The sequence below is a fragment of the Mirounga angustirostris genome, unplaced genomic scaffold (genome assembly GCF_029215605.1).
Source record: "Mirounga angustirostris isolate CCGP_5_RB_7025 unplaced genomic scaffold, mMirAng1.0.hap1 SCAF_7, whole genome shotgun sequence".
NCBI lineage: Eukaryota > Metazoa > Chordata > Mammalia > Carnivora > Phocidae > Mirounga > Mirounga angustirostris.
Window position 1 is genome coordinate 55,193,416 of NW_026991715.1, and position 21,677 is coordinate 55,215,092.

General features: G+C 37.7%; 1 protein-coding gene across 1 annotated transcript in view; it reads left to right on the forward strand.

Moving 5' to 3' along the window:
* The window catches only part of FCHO2 (FCH and mu domain containing endocytic adaptor 2), a 128,077-nt gene that overhangs the window by 19,717 nt on the left and 86,683 nt on the right, over nt 1–21,677 (forward strand). Inside the window, exons 3-5 of the mRNA XM_045889906.3 lie at nt 16,685–16,759; nt 18,546–18,687; nt 18,779–18,931. Coding sequence (XP_045745862.2) covers nt 16,685–16,759; nt 18,546–18,687; nt 18,779–18,931 — 370 coding nt within the window. The remainder of the gene's footprint in view (nt 1–16,684; nt 16,760–18,545; nt 18,688–18,778; nt 18,932–21,677) is intronic.

Genomic DNA, 21,677 nt, shown 5'->3' on the forward strand with positions numbered 1-21,677 from the left:
AGCTCCTTCCCTGGGAACTGTGCTCAGCATCTCAGTATCAAGCCGCCATAGTTTTGAACTGTGTCTGTGAGCATCTGTGCCTTAGCTCAGTTTATTTTGTGCATCTGTTAGCAGGATGTGCTCTATGGTATCAGAAAAGCCTAAGAGGGGTTATTTTTTTGGGTCTGTTAAAGCTCAGAAATTTTTCCATGTAAATTAGTGGTACTTGCTTCTTTGCTTTATGCCATTTTGGCTTATGAGAGATTTCATAGGAAGGCTGTACTTTTATTTATTTATTTTGTTTATTTATTTATTAAAGATCTTATTTATATATTTGATAGAGAGAGTGGAGAGAGAGTACGAGAGGGGGGAGAGTCAGAGGGAGAAGCAGACTTCCCACTGAGCAGGGAGCCCGATGTGGGGCTTGATCCCTGGACTCCAGGATCATGACCTGAGCCAAAGGCAGACGTTTGACCAGCTGAGCCACCCAGGCGCCCCAGAAAGCTGTACTTTTAGGTGGTGAGGGATACCTGTATCTCATTGTGGTTTTAATTTGCATTTTCCTGATGGGTGATGAGCTTGAACATCCTTTCATGTGATTATTGGTCATTTGCATTTTCTTTTTTTTTTTTTTTTAAAGATTTTATTTATTTATTCATGAGAGAGAGAGAGAGAGGCAGAGGGAGAAGCAGGCTCCCAAGGAGCAGGGAACCCGATGTGGGACTCGATCGCAGGACCCCGGGATCATGACCTGAGCCGAAGGCAGACGCTTAACCATCTGAGCCACCCAGGCGCCCTGCATTTTCTCTTTTATAAAGTACTTGTTCATCTTTTTTTCTATAAAATATTTATTTGAGAGAGGGAGAGAGGGCACATACTCGTGCCTGTGGGGGAAAGGACAGAGGGATAGACTCCTCAAGCCAGCTCCCTGCTGAGCGTGGAGCCCAACGTGGGGCTTGATCCCACGATCCAGGAGATCAGGACCTGAGCCGAAACCAAGAGTGGGACGTTCAACTGACTGAGCCACCCAGACGCCCCCTGTTCATCTCCTGTGTTTTTTTGTTTGTTTTTCCCCGTTTAAAGAACAAATTGAAGGAACTCAATATATTTTGGGTGAAAGCAGTTTGTCGGTAAGGTATTACAGATTTATATGTAAATCCACTTGATTTTTATATATTGACTTTGTGTCCAGCAACCTGTTAGTCCTTGCTTATTCTGATAATTTATCTGTAGACTGTTTTGGATTTTCTGTGTGTACAATCATCTTGTACAAGTTTTATATCTCATTTTCCGGTCCTTATACCTTTATTTATTTTTCTTGACTTACCATACTGGCTAATACTTCAGGTATAATGCTAAATAGAAATGGTGATGGCAGGCATCTTGTCTTGTTCTTAGTCTCACATTTATTTCACTCTTGCGTGGAGCCCAGTGCGGGGCTTGAACTCACGACCCTGAGATCAAGACCTGAGCTGAGATCAAGAGTCAAACGCTTAACCAGCTGAGCCACCCAGGCACCCCTCACCTTCACTCTTAAATATGATATATTTATTCAAGTTTCTTCCTTACTGTTAATCAAATCATGGAAATTTCCTTTTATATACTTGTTTTGTAATGTTTTTCTTTTCTTTTTTTTTAAATTATGAATGGATATTGAATTTGGTCAGATACTTTTCCTGTATCTATTGAGATGTTTTTCTTTCTCCCCCCCCCCCTTGTTAAAATCTGAATTACTTTGAATTTTGAATGTTAGACTAACTTTCCATTTCTGATATAAACCCAACTTGGTGGAGATATATTATCACTTTTATATATTGGTGGGTCAGTTTGCTGACTTTTTAGCATCTGTATTTGTGATCGAGATTGGCCTGAAAAATTCCTTTATCTAACTGTCCTTAGGTTTTGGTATCAAGATTAGTTAGCCTTATAAAATGAGTATACCTCATTTTTTTATTCTCTGAAAAAATTGTGGAATATTATAGTTTCTTCTTTATGTGTTTCATAGATTTTACTAGTAGATCCATCTGGGCTTGAAATCATCTTTATAGGAAGGTTTCAGATTATATACTTAATTTCTTCAGTAGTTAAAGGACTATTCAGATATTCTAGTTCTTCAGTGAGTTTGATAAATTTTATATATATATATATATATATTTTTTAAAGATTTACTTATTTTAGAGAAAGCTCACGCATGTGTGAGTTGGGGGGAGGGACACAGGGAGAGGGAGGGAGAGAAGTGGACTCCTGCTGAGTATGGGGGTGGAGGGCTGGCTTGATCCCATAATCCTGAGACCATGACCTGAGCCAAAATCAAAAGTCTGCCACTCAGCTGACTGAGCCAGCCAGGTACCCTGATAAGTTATACCTTCAAGGAATTTTAAAATTTCATCTACAGTTTCAAATTTTTTTTCATTTTTAAGTAAGCTCCATGCCCAGTGTGGGTTTTGAACTCATGACCCTGAGATCAAGAGTTGCATGTTCTACTCACTGAGCCAGCCGGGCGCCCCTTTTTATGAACTTTTTAAATGCCTGCTGGATCTGGATTAGATGTCTCCTTTTCATTCCTGACTTTGGTTATTTATGCCTTCTCTATATTTTATGATCAGTCTCATTTGTCAGTTGTTGGTTTTAATAGTTTTTATAAAAAAGCAACTATTGGCTTTGCTGATCCTTTTTGTATATTGATTTTCTATTTCATTAAGTTTCTGTTCCTTATTTCCTTTGACTTTGTGTTCAGTTTGCTGTTCTTTTTCTAACTTTGAGATGGATGTTTGACAATGATTTTCAACCTTTTTTCATTTCTTTATTTTTTTTAATATTTTATTTTTTTAAGTAATGTCTGTACCCAAGATGGGGCTCAGACTCACAACCCCAAGATCAAGAGTTGCATGCTCCACCAACTGAGCCAGCCAGGTGCCCCAACCTTTTTTCATTTCTGATATATTCATTTAAGTCTGTAAATATCCCTCAAGCATTGCTTTATTGTGCTTCAGTAGTTTTGAGTAATAGCATTTTCATTATATTTAAAGATAGTCTCAGTTTCCTTGTGCTTTTTTTCTTGCCTCCCTGGCAAGAAATATATTTTTAAATTTAGAAATATATTTTTAGAAATATATTTTTAAATTTCCAAATATGTGTTGATTTTTAAAGGTATATTTTTGCTAATCTTAATTACATGTAGTTAGAGAACAAACTGTATGATTTCAGCATTTTGAAATATGTTGACACTTGGATTATGGATCAGGATAGAGTGAATTTTGGTAAATATCTGCATGTACCTGAAAAGTCTGTGTTTTGCATTTGTTGTCTATATGTATTTAAGTTTGTGCATTCATTCTTTTGTTCAATTCTAATATATACCCACTGGTTTTTGTTTTTTTATCCTGTTCATTTTATCATTTCCTAAGAGAGTTATATTGAAAATCTCTGATTTTGATTGTGATTTTTCTGTTTATCCATGTAGTTCTGTCAATTTTTGCTTTTATATATTCGAAGCCATATTAGTAGGTGGATACACATTCTTTTTTTTAATTGAGGTAAAGTTGACACACAATGTTAACATTAGTTTCAGGTGTACAACATAGTGATTCGACAACTGTATACTTTATGCTATGCTCACCACAAGTGTAGCTACCATCTAGTACTATACAGTGCTGTTGTAGTACTTTTGACTGTATTTCCTCTGCTATACCTTTCATCCTCATGACTTATTCATGCCATAAATGGAATCCTATATCTCCTGCTCCCCTTCACCCATATTGCCCATTCCCCTTCATCCCTCTTGTTACCTTCCTTCTGGCAACCACCAGTATGTTCTCTGTATCTTTAGGTCTGCTTATGCTTTTTTTGTTTGTTTGATCATTTGTTTTGTTTTTTAGATTCCACATATAAATGAAACCATATGGTATTTGTCAGATAGTTCACCTACTGTAATCCCTCTAGGTCCATCCATGTTGTTGCAAATGGCAAGATCTCATTCTTTTTTATGGCTGGCTGAGTAATGTCTGTCTATCCGTCCATCCATCTCATCCATCCATCCCACGTTTTCTTTATCCATTCATCTAAGAGTGGACACTTAGGTTGCTTTTAAAGTTTTTATTTATTTATTTGAGAGAGAGAATGAGAGAGAGCACATGAGAGGGGGGAGGGTCAGAGGGAGAAGCAGACTCCCTGCCGAGCAGGGAGTCCGATGCGGGACTCGATCCCGGGACTCCAGGATCATGACCTGAGCCGAAGGCAGTCGCTTAACCAGCTGAGCCACCCAGGCGCCCTAGGTTGCTTTTATATCTTGGCTATTGTAAATGGTGCCACAATAAACACAGTGCTGCATGTGTCTTTTCGAATTAGTGTTTTTGTTTTCTTTGGGCAAATATCCAGTAGTGGAATCACTGGATTATATGGTATTTTTATTTTTAATTTCTTTGAGGAACCTCTGTAATATTTTCCACAGGGGCTGCATGAATTTACATTCCCACCAACACTGCATGATGGTTCCTTTTTCTCCACATCCTAGCCAACACTTGTTACTCCTTATCTTTTTTGATACTAGCTATTCTGACTGGTGTGAGGTGATATCTCATTGTGGTTTTGACTTGCATTTCCCTGATGATATTGAGCACCTTTTCATGTGTCTGTTGGCCATCTGTATGTCTTCTTTGGGAAAATGTCTTTAGGTTTTCTGAGTGGATATAACTTTAGAGCTAATATGTCTTCAGGTGAATTGAACTCTTTATCATTGTGAAGTGTCCTTTATATCTCTGGCATTGTTTTTTGCCTTAAAGTCTACTTTGTTTTTATTAAAGTGTCATCAGTTTGCTTTTGCTAAGGTTTTTTTTTTTTTTTTATGTTAATCACCATACATTACATCATTAGTTTTTGATGTAGTGTTCCATGATTCATTGTTTGCGTATAACACCCAGTGCTCCATGCAGAACGTGCCCTCTTTAATACCCATCACCAGGCTAACCCATCCTCCCACGTCCCCCCCCTCTAGAACCCTCAGTTTGTTTTTCAGAGTCCATCATCTCTCATGGTTCATCTCCCCCTCTGATTCCCCCCCTTCATTCTTCCCCTCCTATCTTCTTCTTCTTTTTTTTTTAATATATAATGTATTATTTGTTTCAGAGGTACAGATGTGTGATTCAACAGTCTTGCACAATTCACAGCGCTCACCATAGCACATACCCTCCCCAATGTTTATCACCCAGCCTCCCCATCCTTCCCACCCCCCACCACTCCAGCAACCCTCAGTTTGTTTCCTGAGATTAAGAATTCCTTATATCAGTGAAGTCATATGATACATGTCTTTCTCAGATTGACTTATTTCGCTCAGCATAACACCCTCCAGTTCCATCCACGTCGTTGCAAATGGCAAGATCTCATTCCTTTTGATGGCTGCATAATATTCCTTTGTGTATATATACCACATCTTCTATATCCATTCATCTGTCGATGGACATCTTGGCTCTTTCCACAGTTTGGATCTTGTGGACATTGCTGCTATAAACATAGGGGTGCATGTACCCCTTCGGATCCCTACATTTGTATCTTTGGGGTAAATACCCAGTAGTGCAATTGCTGGGTCGTAGGGTAGCTCTATTTTCAACTTTTTAAGGAACCTCCATACTGTTTTCCAGAGTGGCTGCACCAGCTTGCATTCTTACCAACAGTGTAGGAGTGTTCCCCTTTCTCCGCATCCCTGCCAACATCTGTCGTTTCCTGACTTGTTAATTTAGCCATTCTGACGGGTGTGAGGTGATATCTCATTGAGGTTTTGATTTGGATTTCCCTGATGCTGAGCGATGTTGAGCACTTTTTCATGTGTCTGTTGGCCATTTGGATGTCTTCTTTGGAAAAATGTCTGTTCATGTCTTCTGCCCATTTCTTGATTGGATCATTTGTTCTTGGGTGTTGAGTTCGAAAAGTTCTTTATAGATTTTGGATACTAGCCCTTTATCTGATATGTCATTTGCAAGTATCTTCTCCCATTCTGTTGGTTGTCTTTTGGTTTTGTTGACCGTTTCTTTTTTTTTTTAAAGATTTATTTATTTATTTGAGAGAGCGAGAATGAGAGAGAGAGAGAGTACATGAGAGGGGGGAGGGTCAGAGGGAGAAGCAGGCTCCTCGCTGAGCAGGGAGCCCGATGCGGGACTCGATCCTGGGACTCCAGGATCATCCCCTGAGCCGAAGGCAGTCACTTAACCAACTGAGCCACCCAGGTGCCCCTTGTTGACCGTTTCTTTTGCTGTGCAAAAGCTTTTTATCTTGATGATGTCCCAGTAGTTCATTTTTGCCCTTGCTTCCCTTGCCTTTGGTGATGTTTCTAGGAAGAAGTTGCTGCGCCTGGGGTTGAAGAGGTTGCTGCCTGTGCTCTCCTTTAGGATTTGGATGGACTCCTGTCTCACATTTACGTCTTTCAACCATTTTGAGTCTATTTTTGTGTGGGGTGTAAGGAAGTTGTCTAGTTTCATTCTTCTGCATGTGGCTGTCCAATTTCCCCAACACCATTTGTTGAAGAGACTGTCTTTTTTCCATTGGACATTCTTTCCTGCTTTGTCGAAGATTAGTTGACCATAGACTTGAAGGTCCATTCTGGGCTCTCTATTCTGTTCCACTGATCTATGTGTCTGTTTTTGTGCCAGTACCATACTGTCTTGATGATGACAGCTTTGTAATAGAGCTGGAAGTCTGGAATTGTGATGCCACCAGCTTTGCTTTTGTTTTTCAACATTCCTCTGGCTATTCGGGGTCTTTTCTGGTTCCATACAAATTTTAGGATTATTTGTTCCATGTCTTTGAAAAAAGTGGATGGTATTTTGATGGGGATTGCACTGAATGTGTAGATTGCTCCAGGTAGCATTGACATCTTCACAATATTTGTTCTTCCAATCCATGAGCATGGAACGTTTTTCCATTTCTTTGTGTCTTCCTCAACTTCTTTCGTGAGTGTTTTATAGTTTTCTGAGTCCAGATGCTCTGCCTCTTAGGTTAGATTTATTCCTAGGTATCTTATGGTTTGGGGTGCAATTGTAAACGGAATCAACTCCTTAATTTCTCTTTCTTCTGTCTTGTTGTTAGTGTATAGGAGAGCCACTGATTTCTGTGCATTGATTTTATATCCTGCCACTTGACTGAATTCCTGTATGAGTTCTAGCAGTTTTGGGGTGGAGTCTTTTGGGTTTTCCACATAAAGTATCATATCATCTGCAAAGAGTGAGAGTTTGACTTCTTCTTTGCCGATTTGGATGCCTTTGATTTCTTTTTGTTGTCTGATTGCTGTGGGTAGGACTTCTAATACTATGTTGAATAGCAGTGGTGATAGTGGACATCCCTGCCATGTTCCTGACCTTAGGGGGAAAGCTCTCAGTTTTTCCCCATTGAGAATGATATTCACTGTGGGTTTTTCATAGATGGCTTTTATGATATTGAGGTATGTACCCTCTATCCCTACACTGTGAAGAATTTTAATCAAGAAAGGATGCTGTACTTTGTCAGATGCTTTTTCTGCATCTATTGAGCGGATCATATGGTTCTTATTCTTTCTTGTATTAATGTATTGTATCACATTGATTTGCAGATATTGAACCAACCTTGCAGCCCAGGGATAAATCCCACTTGGTCATGGTGAATAATCCTTTTAATGTACTGTTGGATCCCATTGGCTAGTATTTTGGTGAGAATTTTTGCATCCACATTCATCAAGAATATTGGTCTGTAGTTCTCCTTTTTGATGGGGTCTTTGTCTGGTTTTGGGATCAAGGTAATGGTGGCCTCATAAAACGAGTTTGGAAGTTTTCCTTCCATTTCTATTTTTTGGAACAGTTTCAGAAGTGTACGTATTAATTCTTCTTTAAATGTTTGGTAGAATTCCCCTGGGAAGCCATCTGGCTCTGGGCTTTTGTTGGGAGATTTTTGATTAGTGCTTCAATTTCCTTAGTGGTTATAGGTCTGTTCAGGTTTTCTATTTCTTCCTGGTTCAGTTTTGGTAGTTGATACATCTCTAGGAATGCATCCATTTCTTCCAGATTATCTAATTTGCTGGCATATAGTTGCTTATAATATGTTCTTATAATTGTATTTCTTGGGGCGCCTGGGTGGCTCAGTTGGTTAAGCGACTGCCTTCGGCTCAGGTCATGATCCTGGAGTCCCAGGATCGAGTCCCGCATCGGGCTCCCTGTCGGCAGGGAGTCTGCTTCTCCCTCTGACCCTCCCCCTCTCATGCTCTCTCTATCTCATTCTCTCTCAAATGAATAAATAAAATCTTTAAAAATAATAATAATAATTGTATTTCTTTGGTGTTGGTTGTGATCTCTCCTCTTTCATTCATGATTTTGTTTATTTGGGTCATTTCTCTTTTTGATAAGTCTGGACAAGGGTTTATCAGTCCTGTTAATTCTTTCAAAGAACAAACTCCTAGTTTCACTGATCTGTTGTACTGTTCTTTTGGTTTCTATTTCATTGATTTCTGCTCTGCTCTTTATTATTTCTCTTCTCCTGTTGGGTTTAGGCTTTATTTGCTGTTCTTTCTCCAGCTCCTTTAGGTGTAGGGTTAGGTTATGTATTTGAGACCTTTCTTGTTTCTTGAGAAAGGCTTGTATTGCTATATACTTTCCTCAGGACTGCCTTTGCTGTATCCCAAAGATTTGGACAGTTGTGTTTTCATTTTCATTTGTTTCCATGAATTTTTTTGAATTCTTCTTTAATTTCCTGGTTGACCCATTCATTCTTTAGTAGGGTGCTCTTTAGCCTCCAAGTCGGTTCTTTCTGACTTTCCTCTTGTGATTGAGTTCTAGTTTCAAAGCGCTGTGGTCTGAAAATATGCAGGGAATGCATATTTTGGTACCGGTTGAGACCTGATTTGTGATCTAGGATGTGATCTATTCTGGAGAATGTTCCATGTGCACTTGAGAAGAATGTGTATTCTGTTGCTTTGGGATGGAATGTTCTGAATAGATCTGTGAAGTCCATTTGGTCCAGTATGTCATTTAAAGTCTTTATTTCTTTGTTGATTTTTTGCTTAGATGATCTGTCCATTTCAGTGAGAGGGGTGTTAAAGTCCCCCACTATTATTGTATTGTTGTCGATGTGTTTCTTTGGTTTTGTTATTAATTGGCTTATATAATTGGCTACTCCCATGTTAGGGGCATAGATATTTACAATTGTTAGATCTTCTTGTTGGATAGACCCTTTAAGTAAGATATAGTGTCCTTCCTCATCTCTTATTACAGTCTTTGGTTTAAAATCTAATTTGTCTGATTTAAGGATTACCACCCCAGCTTTCTTTTGGTGTCCATTAGCATGGTAAATGGTTTTCCACCCCTTCACTTTCAATCTGGGGGTGTCTTTGGGTCTAAAATGAGTCTTTTGCAGACAGCATATTGATGGGTCTTGTTTTTTAATCCAGTCTGATAGCCTGTGTCTTTTGATTGGGGCATTTAGCCCATTTACATTCAAGGTAACTATTGAAAGATATGAATTTAGTGCCATTGTATTGCCTGTAAGGTGACTGTTACTGTATATTGTCTGTGTTCCTTTCTGATCTATGTTGCTTTTAGGCTCTCTCTTTGCTTGGAGGACCCCTTTCAATATTTCTTGTAGGGCTGATTTTGTGTTTGCAAATTCCTTTAGTTTTTGTTTGTCCTGGAAGCTTTTTATCTCTCCTTCTATTTTCAGTGACAGCCTAGCTGGATATAGTATTCTTGGCTGCATATTTTTCTCATTTAGTGCTCTGAATATATCATGCCAGTCCTTTCTGGCCTGCCAGGTCTCTGTGGATAGGTCTGTTGCCAGTCTAATGTTTCTGCCATTGTAGGTTACATATCTCTTCTCCCGAGCTGCTTTCAGAATTTTCTCTTTGTCTCTGAGACTCCTCTGAGTTTTACTATTAGATGTCGGGGTATTGACCTATTTTTATTGATTTTGAGGGGGGTTCTCTGTGCCTCCTGGATTTTGATGCCTTTTCCTCCCCCAAATTAGAGAAGTTCTCTGCTGTAATTTTCTCCAATATACCTTCTGCCCCTCTCTCTCTTTCTTCTTTTTCTGGGATCCCAATTATTCTAATGTTTCGTCTTATGGTATCACTTATCTCAGATTCTGCCCTCATGATCCAGTAGTTGTTTATCTCTCTTTTTCTCAGCTGCTTTATTTTCCATCATTTGGTCTTCTATATCACTGATTCTTTCTTCTGCCTCATTTATCCTAGCAGTTAGAGCCTCCATTTTTGATTGCATCTCATTAATAGCCTTTTTGATTTTGACTTGGTTAGATTTTAGTTCTTTTATTTCTCCAGAAAGGGTTTCTCTAGTAACTTCCATGTGCTTTTGGTAAGTTTTTTTGCGTGGTATATGTATTCTTTTCTTTGCTGTGTCTGTGTGGTGCAGTGTGTTTGTTATTTTTAAAGGCATTTTTCCTTTAATTGGAGAATTTAGTCTATTACATACAGTATAATTGTAGATATATTTGGGTTCAAATTTCTTGTCTCAGAGGTTGTCAGACTTTTGTGTAAAGGTCCAGGAAGTAAATATTTTAGGCTTTTTGTGCCATCCGATCTCTGTTGCAGCTATTCATCTCTGCTGTTTTAGTACAAAAATAGCCGTAGCCAACACATAAATAAATGAGCTTGGCTGTGCTCTAATAAAAACTTTATTTACGAGAACAAAAATGGGCCATATTTGGCCGATGGAATTGTAGGTTGCCAAACTCTATGCTATTTTAGTATTTATTTATTTATCCTACTTATATTGTATTTTTTTCCTCTTCTTTCTTGGTTTTTGGCCTTTTTTTTTTTTTAATTCTCTTCTATTAGCTTAGAAGTAATACCCTCTTCTACTTTTCTCTTAGTGGTTATCCTAGGTGTACAACAAAATTGAGAGGAAGATGTGGAGATTTCTCATTTGCCCCTTGCCCCTATACATGCATAGCCTCCCCCATTATCAGCATCCTCCACCAGAATGGTATATTTAAAACACTTCTTTTAATTTCTTAATTTTTAAAATTTTTATTTAAAAAAATTTTAATTGGGGGTGCCTGGGTGGCTCAGACGGTTAAGTGTCTACCTTTGGCTCAGGTCATGATCCTCAGGTCCTGGGATTGAGCCCCGCATTGGGCTCCCTGCTGAGTGGGGAGCCTGCTTTTCCCTCTCCCTCTGCCTGCCGCTCCCCCTGCTTATACTCTCTCTCTCTGTCAAATAAAAAAACAATTTAAAGAACTCTTAAAAAAAAAAGATTAAAAAATTTTAATTGAAGTACAGTTGACATACAAATTTGTATTAGTTTCAAGCATACAGTGTAGTGAATTGACAATTCTATATATTAGGGAAAGCTCACCACTGTAAGTGTGGTTACGTTCTGTCACCATACAAAGTTACTCCAATATTGTTGACCCTGTTCTCAGTGCTGTACTTTTCATACCCATAAGTTATTTATTATAACTGGAAGTTTGTATCTCTTAATCCCCTTCACCTATTTTGTCCATATCCTCATCCCCCTAGAATATGGTACATTTTTTACCAAGTGTGAACGTACAGTGACACATTATAATCACCCAAAGTCCATTGTTTTGCCTTGGGGTTCACCCTTGGTATTGTACATTATAGAGGTTGGACAAATGATAATGGCATGTATCCATCATTACAGTATTATGTAGAGTATTTTCACTATCTTAGGAATTCTTTGTGCTCTTTTTCACTGTTTTCATAATTTTGTCTCTTCCAGATGTCATATAGTTGAAATCATACAGTATGTAATAGACTTTCAGATTGGCTTCTTTCACTTAGGAATATGCATTTAAAGTGCCTTAATGTCTTTTCATGCCTTGGTGGCTCTTTTCTTTTCATTTATTTGTTTATTATTTAAAAAAATTTTTTTTTCTAAAGATTTTATTTATTTGACAGAGAGAGACACAGCGAGAGAGGGAACACAAGCAGGGGGGAGTGGGAGAGGGAGAAGCAGGCCTCCCACTGAGCAGGGAGCGCGACGCGGGGCTCAATCCTAGGACCCTGGGATCATGACCTGAGCCGAAGGCAGAGGCTTAATGACTGAGCCACCCAGGCGCCCCTCATTTTTTTTTAGTACTGAATAATATTCCATTGTCTGGATGTACCGTAGTTTATCCATTTACCTACTGAAAGATATCTTGGTTGCTTCCAAGTTTTGGCAGTAATGAATAAAGGTGCTATAAGCATCTGTGTGTGGGTTTTTGTGTGGACGTGTTTCCAACTCCATTGATAATGAGGAATTCTATTGCTGGATTATACAGTAAGAGTATGTTTAGTTTTGTAAGTAACTGCCAAACTGTCTGCCAAAGTGGCTGTATCTTTTGCATTTCTACCAGTAGTGAATGAGAATTCCTTTGCTCCACATCCTTGCTAGTATTTGATTTTCTCAGTGGTTCAGACTTTGGTCCTTCTAATGGGTATGTAGTCGTATCTTGTTTTAATTTACTTTCCTTGATGACATGTGATGTGTAGCATCTTTTCATATGCTTATTTGCCACCTTTATATGTATTTTGGTGAGATGTCTGTTAAGGTCGTTGGCCCGTTTTTTAATCTTGGTGTCTTATTGTTGAGTTCTAAGAGTTCTTTGTATATTTGAGGTAAATTTTTTTTCAGATGTGTCTTTTGCAGATATTTTCTCCCAGTCTGTGACTTCTCATTTTCTTGACATTGTGTTTCACAGAGCAGAAATTTTTAATTTTAATGAAATCTAGCTTATTGATTTCTGTCATAGATCTTATTATCTTTGTTGTTTATCTTAAAAGACATCACTATATCCAGGGTCTTCTGGGTTTTCTCTTATGTTATTTTCTAGGAGTTGCACAGTTTTGCATTTCACTGGATTTTTATTTATTTATTTATTTTAGAAATTTGAGAGAGAGAGAGAGCGTGCGCATGAGCAGGCGGGAGGGGCAGAGGGAGAGGGAGAAGCAGACTCCTTTGCTGAGCAGAGAGCTCAGTGTGGGACTTAGTACCAGGACCCTGGGGTCATGACCTGGGCCAAAGGCAGATGCTTAACCAACTGAGACATCCAGGTGCCCACCGGATTTTTTTTTTTTTTTTTTAATTCAAGATCATTCCAGTATCTACTGTTGAGATGTTAGGTATCAGTAATTATAGATTCTTTAAAGGTAACATTTGGTAATAGGAAGGGTTTAGCTGCTTTTAAGATTTTCTTTTAGTCTTTCATTTTCAGCAGTTTTCACCTAGGTGTAAACATACATCACCTAGGTATAGATAGACATAGTTTTACTAGGTGATGAAATACAGATTTCTTTTTATTTTATACTCTTAGGGTTTGTTGAGCTGCTTGGGTCTGTGGTTTGATATTTTTTGTCAGTTTTGGAAAATTGTCCCGTCATTATCTCTGGAAATAATTCTGACCTATTTTTTTCCCTTTACACATTAGGTTTTTGTTTTGTTTTTTTTTTACTTTGTCCTTTCTCTGTTTTCCATTCTTCCATTTCTCTTTTCTGTTTTCCATTCTTTTGTCTCTCTGAGCTTTATACCAGAATAGAGTCTTCTCACTTCTCCTCTGGTTTACTGATTTTCACTGTAGTGTATTGAATCCTCTGTTTAACCTCATGGGTTGAGATATTAATTTTTGATACTGTATTTTTCACATATAGAGTTTGTATCTTTTTTTCCAAATTTGCTATGATTTCCTTCACTTTTAAAAAATGATTTCCATTTTTCTACTGAAATTCTTGATTGGTTGGTTGGTTGATTTATGTACGCTCTGCACCCAATGTAGGTCTTGAACCCAGGACCCTGAGATCAAGAGTTGCATGCTCTAGTGTCTGGGCCAGGCATATGCCCCTGAAATTCTTTCTTAAAATCATTTTATTTATTTATTTATTTATTTATTTATTTATTTATTTATTTATTTATTTTAAACATATAATGTATTATTTGTTTCGGGGGTACAGGTTTGTGATTCATCAGTCTTACACAATTCACCATAGCACGCCAGTGTCCATCACCCAGCCACCCCATCCCTCCCACCACCTCTCCACTCCAGCAACCCTCAGTTTGTTTCCTGAGATTAAGAGTCTCTTATGGTTTGTCTCCCTCTCTGGTTTTGTCTTGTTTCATTTTTTCCTCTCTTCCCCTATGGTCCTCTGCTTTGCTTCTCAAATTCCACATATTGGTGAGATCATATGATAATTGTCTTTCTCTGATTGACTTATTTCACTTGGCATAATACCCTCTAGTTCCATCCATGTTGTTGCAAATGGCAAGATTTAATTTTTTTTGATGGCTATGTAATATTCCATTGTATATATATATACACCACATCTTCTTTATCCATTCATCTGCTAATGGACATCTAGGCTCTTTCCATAGTTTGGCTGTTGTGGACATTGCTGCTATAAACATTGGGGTGTACATGCCCCTTTGGATCACTACATTTGTATCTTTGGGGTAAATACCCAGTAGTGCAATTGCTGGGTCATAGGGTAGATCTATTTTCAGCTATTTGAGGAACCTCCATACTGTTTTCCAGAGTGGCTGCCCCAGCTTGCATTCTTACCAACAGTGTAGGAGGGTTCACCTTTCTCTGCATCCTCACCAACATCTGTCGTTTCCTGACTTGTTATTTTTAGCCATTCTGACTGGTGTGAGGTGGTATCTCATTGAGTTTATGAACTGGCTTTCCTTGATGCCGAGTGATGTTGAGCACTTTTTCATGTGTCTGTTGGCCATTTGGATGTCGTCTTTGCAGAAATGTCTGTTCATGTCTTCTGCCCATTTCTTGATTGGATTATTTGTTCTTTGGGTCTTGATTTTGATTTTGAGAAGTTCTTTATAGATTTTGCATACTAACCTTTTATCTGATATGTCATTTGCAACTATCTTCTCCCATTCTGTCGGTTGTCTTTTGGTTTTGTTGGCTGTTTCTTGTGCTGTGCAAAAGCTTTTTATCTTGATGAAGTCCCAGTAGTTCATATTTGCCTTTGTTTCCCTTGCCTTTGGGGACGTGTCTAGCAAGAAGTTGCTGCGGCTGAGGTCGAAGAGGTTGCTGCCTGTGGTCTCCTCAAGGATTTTGATGGATTCCTGCATCACATTTAGGTCTTTTATCCATTCTGGGCCTATTTTTGTGTGAGGTGTAAGGAAAAGGTCCAGTTTCATTCTTCTGCGTGTGGCTGTCCAATTTTCCCAACACCATTTGTTCAAGAGACTTTTTTCCTTTGGGCATCTTTTCTGCTTCGTCAAAGATTAGTTGACCGTAGAGTTGAGGGTCCATTTCTGGGCTCTCTCTATTCTGTTCCATTGTTCTGTGTGTCTGTTTTTGTGCCAGTACCATGCTGTCTTGATGATTACAGCTTTGTGATAGGGCTTGAACTCAGGACCCTGAGATCAAGAGTCACAGGCTCTAGGGACTGAGCCAGGCAGGTGTCCCTGAAATTCTTTTTTTTTTTTTTTAAGATATTTTATTTATTTCTTTGACACAGAGAGAGAGATCACAAGTAGGCAGGCAGGCAGAGGGAGAGTGAGAAGCAGGCTCCCTGCTGAGCACAGAGCCTGATGTGGGGCTTGATCCCAGGATGCTGGGATCATGACCTGAGTTGAAGGCAGATGCTTAACCAACTGAGCCCACCCAGGCGCTCCTGAAATTCTTGATTTAATGTACTATCTCCTTGAAGACAATACATAAACTCATAAAATCTAAGCTTTCTAATCTCAGCATTTGGAACATTGCTTATTTGTTCTTCCTGGTTTTTGTTCATTTGTCTTATTTGCTTATGTGCTTGATGGTTTTATGAATGTATGTAAGACATCCATATAGGATCCAGTATCAGGGTTTGAAAAAGTACAGTTGGTAGTCCCTTTGAGAGCTTGCCTATTTAGGTTTATCCTTACTCATTAAGTCTCAACTTAAAGGTATGGGATTTCCCATGCTTCCCATCTTTGCGAAGTCTGAATCTAGTTTTGTCTCTCTTACCCTGTGAGGCTGTGAAAAACTCTGCTCCTCTTCCTAGTCTCAGCTTCTGCTTCTAGATGCCCCGAGGGGTAGCTAACCAACATATCTGATTTACTTCTCTGGATATCCTTCTCTTAGATCTTGGCTTACTCATTCTTAATTGCCTCCTGAGCTCTCTGATGCCTTTTAGTTAGCCCCTTTTCTCCATGTTTTTCTGGCTTTCCTCATCAGGAGGTTTTTGTATCAGTTTACTACTGCTGGAGATTGAACCACTTTTTTGTTGCTATTAAACTTATCCATTGAGATATTAATTTTTTTTCTGTATTAACTTTTTTTAGATGATCAAAGTACCACCCTTGTGATATATTAAAAAGACACACAGAAGTTTAAAGGAGCAAAAAAAGACACAGTTCCATCAATGAGAGACAGTTACTGTTAATAGTTCCTTTTTGTTAGAGAGCTGGTTTTTGTTGGCATGGGGTTGGGGAAGAGTTTGAAGTAAGTTTGGTTTGGATATTCTGAGTTTGAGGGGCCTAAGATACCTAAGTATCATGACCACATACCTACTTTTTTTTTTTAAGTAAGCTCTATACCCAGCCTGGGGCTTGAACTCATGACCCCGAGATGCAGAGTCGAATGACCTACTGACTGAGCTAACCAGGCACCCCAATACCTACTTATTTTTAATACATAATTTGGGTTTTTTGTTTCAACAGTTTTAATTATATTTTTGATAATTTTTCTATGTGTTTGAGAGCTCTTATCCTATGGAAATTTGATTTAACAGAGCTACAATAGAAGAAGCATACTCCAGGTCAATGACAAAACTAGCAAAATCTGCAAGCAATTATTCGCAACTTGGGTGAGTTAATTTCTTGAAAAACTGTTTTTCAGTGTTGATTTAGGCACAGTTCTTGAGAATAGTAAGTTCTTGTTGAAGACATAATGGTTCATAAATATAATAACATAATGTACTTATTTGGTTGTGGTTATATTATAGAAATTCTACCCTATTTTTAGTTAATCAGGTGGGAGAAAAAACATGGGTTGACTTCACCTGTGTTTCCTGATAATAAAGATGTTGGCAACATTTCTGTTTTTGAAATGCGTGGTTCTCATAAATAATGGATGATATTTTATGTGTTGGTGTCATTGCTTAAGATTATAAAGATTTTAAATATGTTTTACTGATGCATATTATTCAAGAAATTGAGTTTCCTCTTTCTGTATTTTTTTGCATTTAAACATAACTTCAGACTGGTCAGTTTTCTTTCTTACTGCTTATTATACATTAATGTGTATTACCTGACCCCAAAAAAGTTCTGTATATTAAACTTTTAAAAATCTAAGGATATTTGACATTCTTTAAAGAAACCTGTACTTACAGAAGTCTTATGTTGAACCCCTTTACAATGTAAAGAATCCTTTGGTAAAGGGACACTTCATCTTCTTGCTTTGTGAAATCCACACTGTCATGTTTACATGAAGTGATGTACATGTATTTTGGTGCTGTAGTGAGTGGATACTTTTCAGTTACCTATTTTTGCTCTCAAAATACTCCATTTAACTCCTTGCCAGATTTGATGCTGATTTAGATTTTAAAGTGTGAGGTGAGATCTAATCAGAACAGCCCTATTCTAAGTATCTTAACTTTCCTCTTTGAACTTCTTTACTGTTGCTTAAAATGATCACTGCAAGTTAGCATTCCTACTGGATAGGAAATGTAGTAATTGGGACACAGTATATATTAGGGTAAGTAATTTCTTTCTCTGCCCTTTAGCCTTGTGCTTCTATTTGTTTTCTAGTAGGGGTCTGGTCATGGAGCAAAACAGGTGATGTTGAAAATATCTTAGGTAGTACTTGAGGCAAACATAGGATAAATTTATCTTTAGATCATTCCTTATTGAACAGAGTGTTTTAAGCTAACCATTGACATCCTAAGTACTATCTAGGATATAATAATTTAGTAATTCTTGGATATGCTTGAACCTGTGGAAAATACTAAATTCTCAGTATTGTGAAAAAGTGGTAGGAAAGTAGGTCCTGCATCATGTACCATGTAGTGGAAAGGGGACTGTCTTAGTGTTAAAGTGCACAGATAAAATTATCTGAAACAGTATTTCAGGTAACAGTGTTAAAATAATTCTCAAATGATTATTAGAGATGAGGACTCATAAAATCAGGTGTGCATTTGATTTCGCATCTTAGAATTCAGAGGAACTTTTATTTTTTGATGAAGCATTTTAAATGAGCACTGAATAGTCAAAAATTGAAATTTGGTAAAAAGTTAATTTTTAACAATAGACCATGATTAGAAAGGCTTCTGATACAAGTCAAAAAAACTAAATCAACTCAGAAAATAGTATGATATAATTAGAGAGGGCCGTGGCCAGACCTGTGATAAATATAACTGATTTCTGTGTACTTAAGGTCCAAAAATATTTTAATTAACCAAGGAGTACAAAAAATCACTGTCAGTCTGAAAAATCACTGTCAGAATGAAAAATCATTTCATTTGTGATTTATTTTAATTTCCTATTTTGTCTAATTAAAATTGCTGAATATAACATTATATTTTCTGTTGGTTTTGTTTTGGAGCCTTAAACTTTTCTTTTATTAAATAATTCCTGTATTTGCTTTCCCCTTAGAACATTTGCACCAGTGTGGGATGTGTTCAAAACATCTACAGAGAAATTAGCAAACTGTCACTTGGATCTTGTTAGAAAATTACAAGAATTAATAAAGGAAGTTCAGAAGTATGGAGAAGAACAAGTAAAATCTCACAAAAAGGTATCAGTTTTTTCCTGTGAAAGGACTGATTTTTCAGATACTGAGTGCATGACAGTTCAGTCATTTTGATGAATCATTTCATACCATACAGACTAAAGAAGAAGTTGCAGGAACTCTGGAAGCTGTTCAAACCATTCAAAGCATAACTCAGGCCCTCCAGAAATCCAAGGAAAATTACAATGCCAAGTGTGTAGAACAGGAACGTTTGAAAAAGGAAGGAGCTACACAAAGAGAAATAGAAAAGGTAATTGTAATAAAAATAATATTTCTGTGGTTTCAAAGCACTTTCAAACATAAGACTGCATTTAATCCTCACTCAGGAATAATCTCATATTAAAAAGATGAAGACACTGTGCCTCTGAGTGTTCATGATTTACTGAAGTGAAACAGAACTAGGTTTGCAGAATATGTTGTGTATGGTAAATACATTAGGCAAATACATAAAAAGAAATAATTTCTTTATGCCGTTGACATTTGTAAACTATTTTTATAGTAAGATACTTGATAAGATACTGCTTGGTGTGAGGTTTAACGTGAAGTAAAATTTTTTTTAGTCAAGATTGGTATATTTAGAAAGGCATAGATACTTGAAGATAAGCTTTAAAATATGTGTTGTGGGTGATTTATTGCTGACTTTGAAGACATTTATGCAGTATTGTGGTAAACCACAATCCTTTCCCCCACTCACGTTTTAATTGAAAGTAGATTTTTTCCCCCTTTCAAAACAGTTTAAACTAACCATTCACTTGTTTGATGTGTTATATCTCATTTAGGAGCGTGCCATAGGGAGTGATAATTTTGAAAGCTTTCTAAAGTATGTGAAATATCCAATAAAAAAAGAAAACCAAACTGTAACTGTATTATAGCAATTATAATAATTTTAGAAGTGTACATACATGGACAGAAACTAGAAGAGAATATAGAAAAATCAAAACAGCTGATGGGTTTTGGCATAAATGATTTCCTTTAATGTTTGTGCAATACATAATAATTGGGAGGGAGAAAAAGATAAGGCACAATAAGTTTACTATTTTAAAACACCATTCCAGACACAGCATTTGTGAATAAAATATAAGAAGGGAAAACAGAACAAAATCATAGGACCCAAAAAAGTAGAATATTATCTCTATGAACCAGAAACAGAACAGAAACTCAAAGTGGTGTGTAGAGATTGATTTTGCAGGTTTTGTTGGATTCAAAGTCCTAAGCTAGGCTGTGGAATTTAAGCTCTTGTGTGGTAAAAGGGACTAAGTGTTTCCCATCTGAGATAGAGCACAAGGAGTCCCATTCACTACGTGAATATAGGTAGGAATATAGGTATAGGTATAGGTATAGGTAGGAAAAAATATAGGTATAGGTATAGGTAGGAAAAAAATCTTGGGCTGCTGAATAGGGCTAAAGCTTTATTGGAAGATGAGGGCTTATAGACACAATTTTGACCCAGATCAAGCTAAGGAACCATGTCATGACTGTTTTGGCCTTATCCCCAATATTCTTCCAGGGAAGTAATTAAAAACTACTTTTATAAGACTGATACTAAATTGGGGACTTTGAGGGCTGGCAGGAGATGCCCTGAAAACTGCTAGGTGGGGATAGATGAGCACAAAGGATAGAACATAACACACTTCTAGGTGGTAACATTTACATTGCTTACTATGGATCTGTCCCACAGCACTGATGGAGGGAGAGAGAAGAGAAGGGGAAAAAACAAGAAACCTCCCATTTGAAATGAGCGAACACCCAAAATTCTAGAGTACATCCAAGAAATCTAATACTAAGACAGCAATAAATTTAACAATTGGAAAAAGAATTCACTCCAAATAAAATTTAAATTCATAACACAGGGGTGCCTGAGTGGCTCAGTTGTTAAGCGTCTGCCTTCGGCTCAGGCCACGATCCCAGGGTCCTGGGACCGAGCCCAGCCTTGGGCTCCCTGCTCCGCGAGAGGCCTGCTTCTCCCTCTCCCACTCCTGCTGCTTGTGTTCCCTCTCTCGCTGTCTCGCTCTCTCTCAAATAAATAAATAAAATCTTAAAAAAAAAAGTAAGTACATAAATTTATAAAACACATGAACAAAAAAGTTTGTGTTCAGTATGTTCAAAGAGATAAATGAATATAAACTAGTAAAGAGGATTAAGAAATTAAAAGAAACTTAATGGAATAAGATCTACTAGATAGGAAAACAGCTAATTAGAAAACTTGGAAATGAAAAATATGGTTATTGAGAAAAAAGTAATAGAAAATACAAACTTGGGACACCGGGGTGGCTCAGTCGGTTAAGCATCTGCCTTTGGCTCGGGTCATGATCTCAGGGTCCTGGGATCAAGTCTTGCATTGGGCTCCCTGCTCAGTGGGGAGTCTGCTTCTCCCTCTGTGCTCTCCCTCTCTCTGAAAGACAAACTTTAAACTTCAGAATTGATGTAGTCAAAGAATGAATTTGGAAGATGGTACTGAGGGAACTCACCCAGAACATAGTACAAAGAAATAAAGATTACTGGGGTGCCTGGGTGGCTCAGTCGGTTAAACCTCTGTCTTCAGCTCAGGTCATGGTCTCAGGGTCGTAGGATCAAGCCCCGGGTCGGGCTCTGTGCTTAGGAGGGAGTCTGCTTCTCCCTCTCCCTTTGTCCCCCCCCCCCAACTCATGTGTGCCCTCGCATTCTCTCTCTCAAATAAATAAAATCTTTTTTTTTCAAATAAATAAAATCTTAAAAAAAAAAAAACAAATAAAGGTTACCAACATTCATCTCATGTGAATTCCAGAAGAAAATGGAGAGAATGGTGGTCTAGTAGTATTTAAAGAGTTAATAGCTTGGGGTTTTTCAGACCTGAGGAAATTCAGTAGTCCACAGATTAATACAACACTGTATGTTAACTGGAATTAACATAAAAACTTTTTTAAAAAGTGTGTATATATAAGTATTAAAAAAAGAAAAAAGAGTCCCCAGTTTGAAAGAACATTCTTGGTATTAAGCAGGTTACATAAAGATAAATT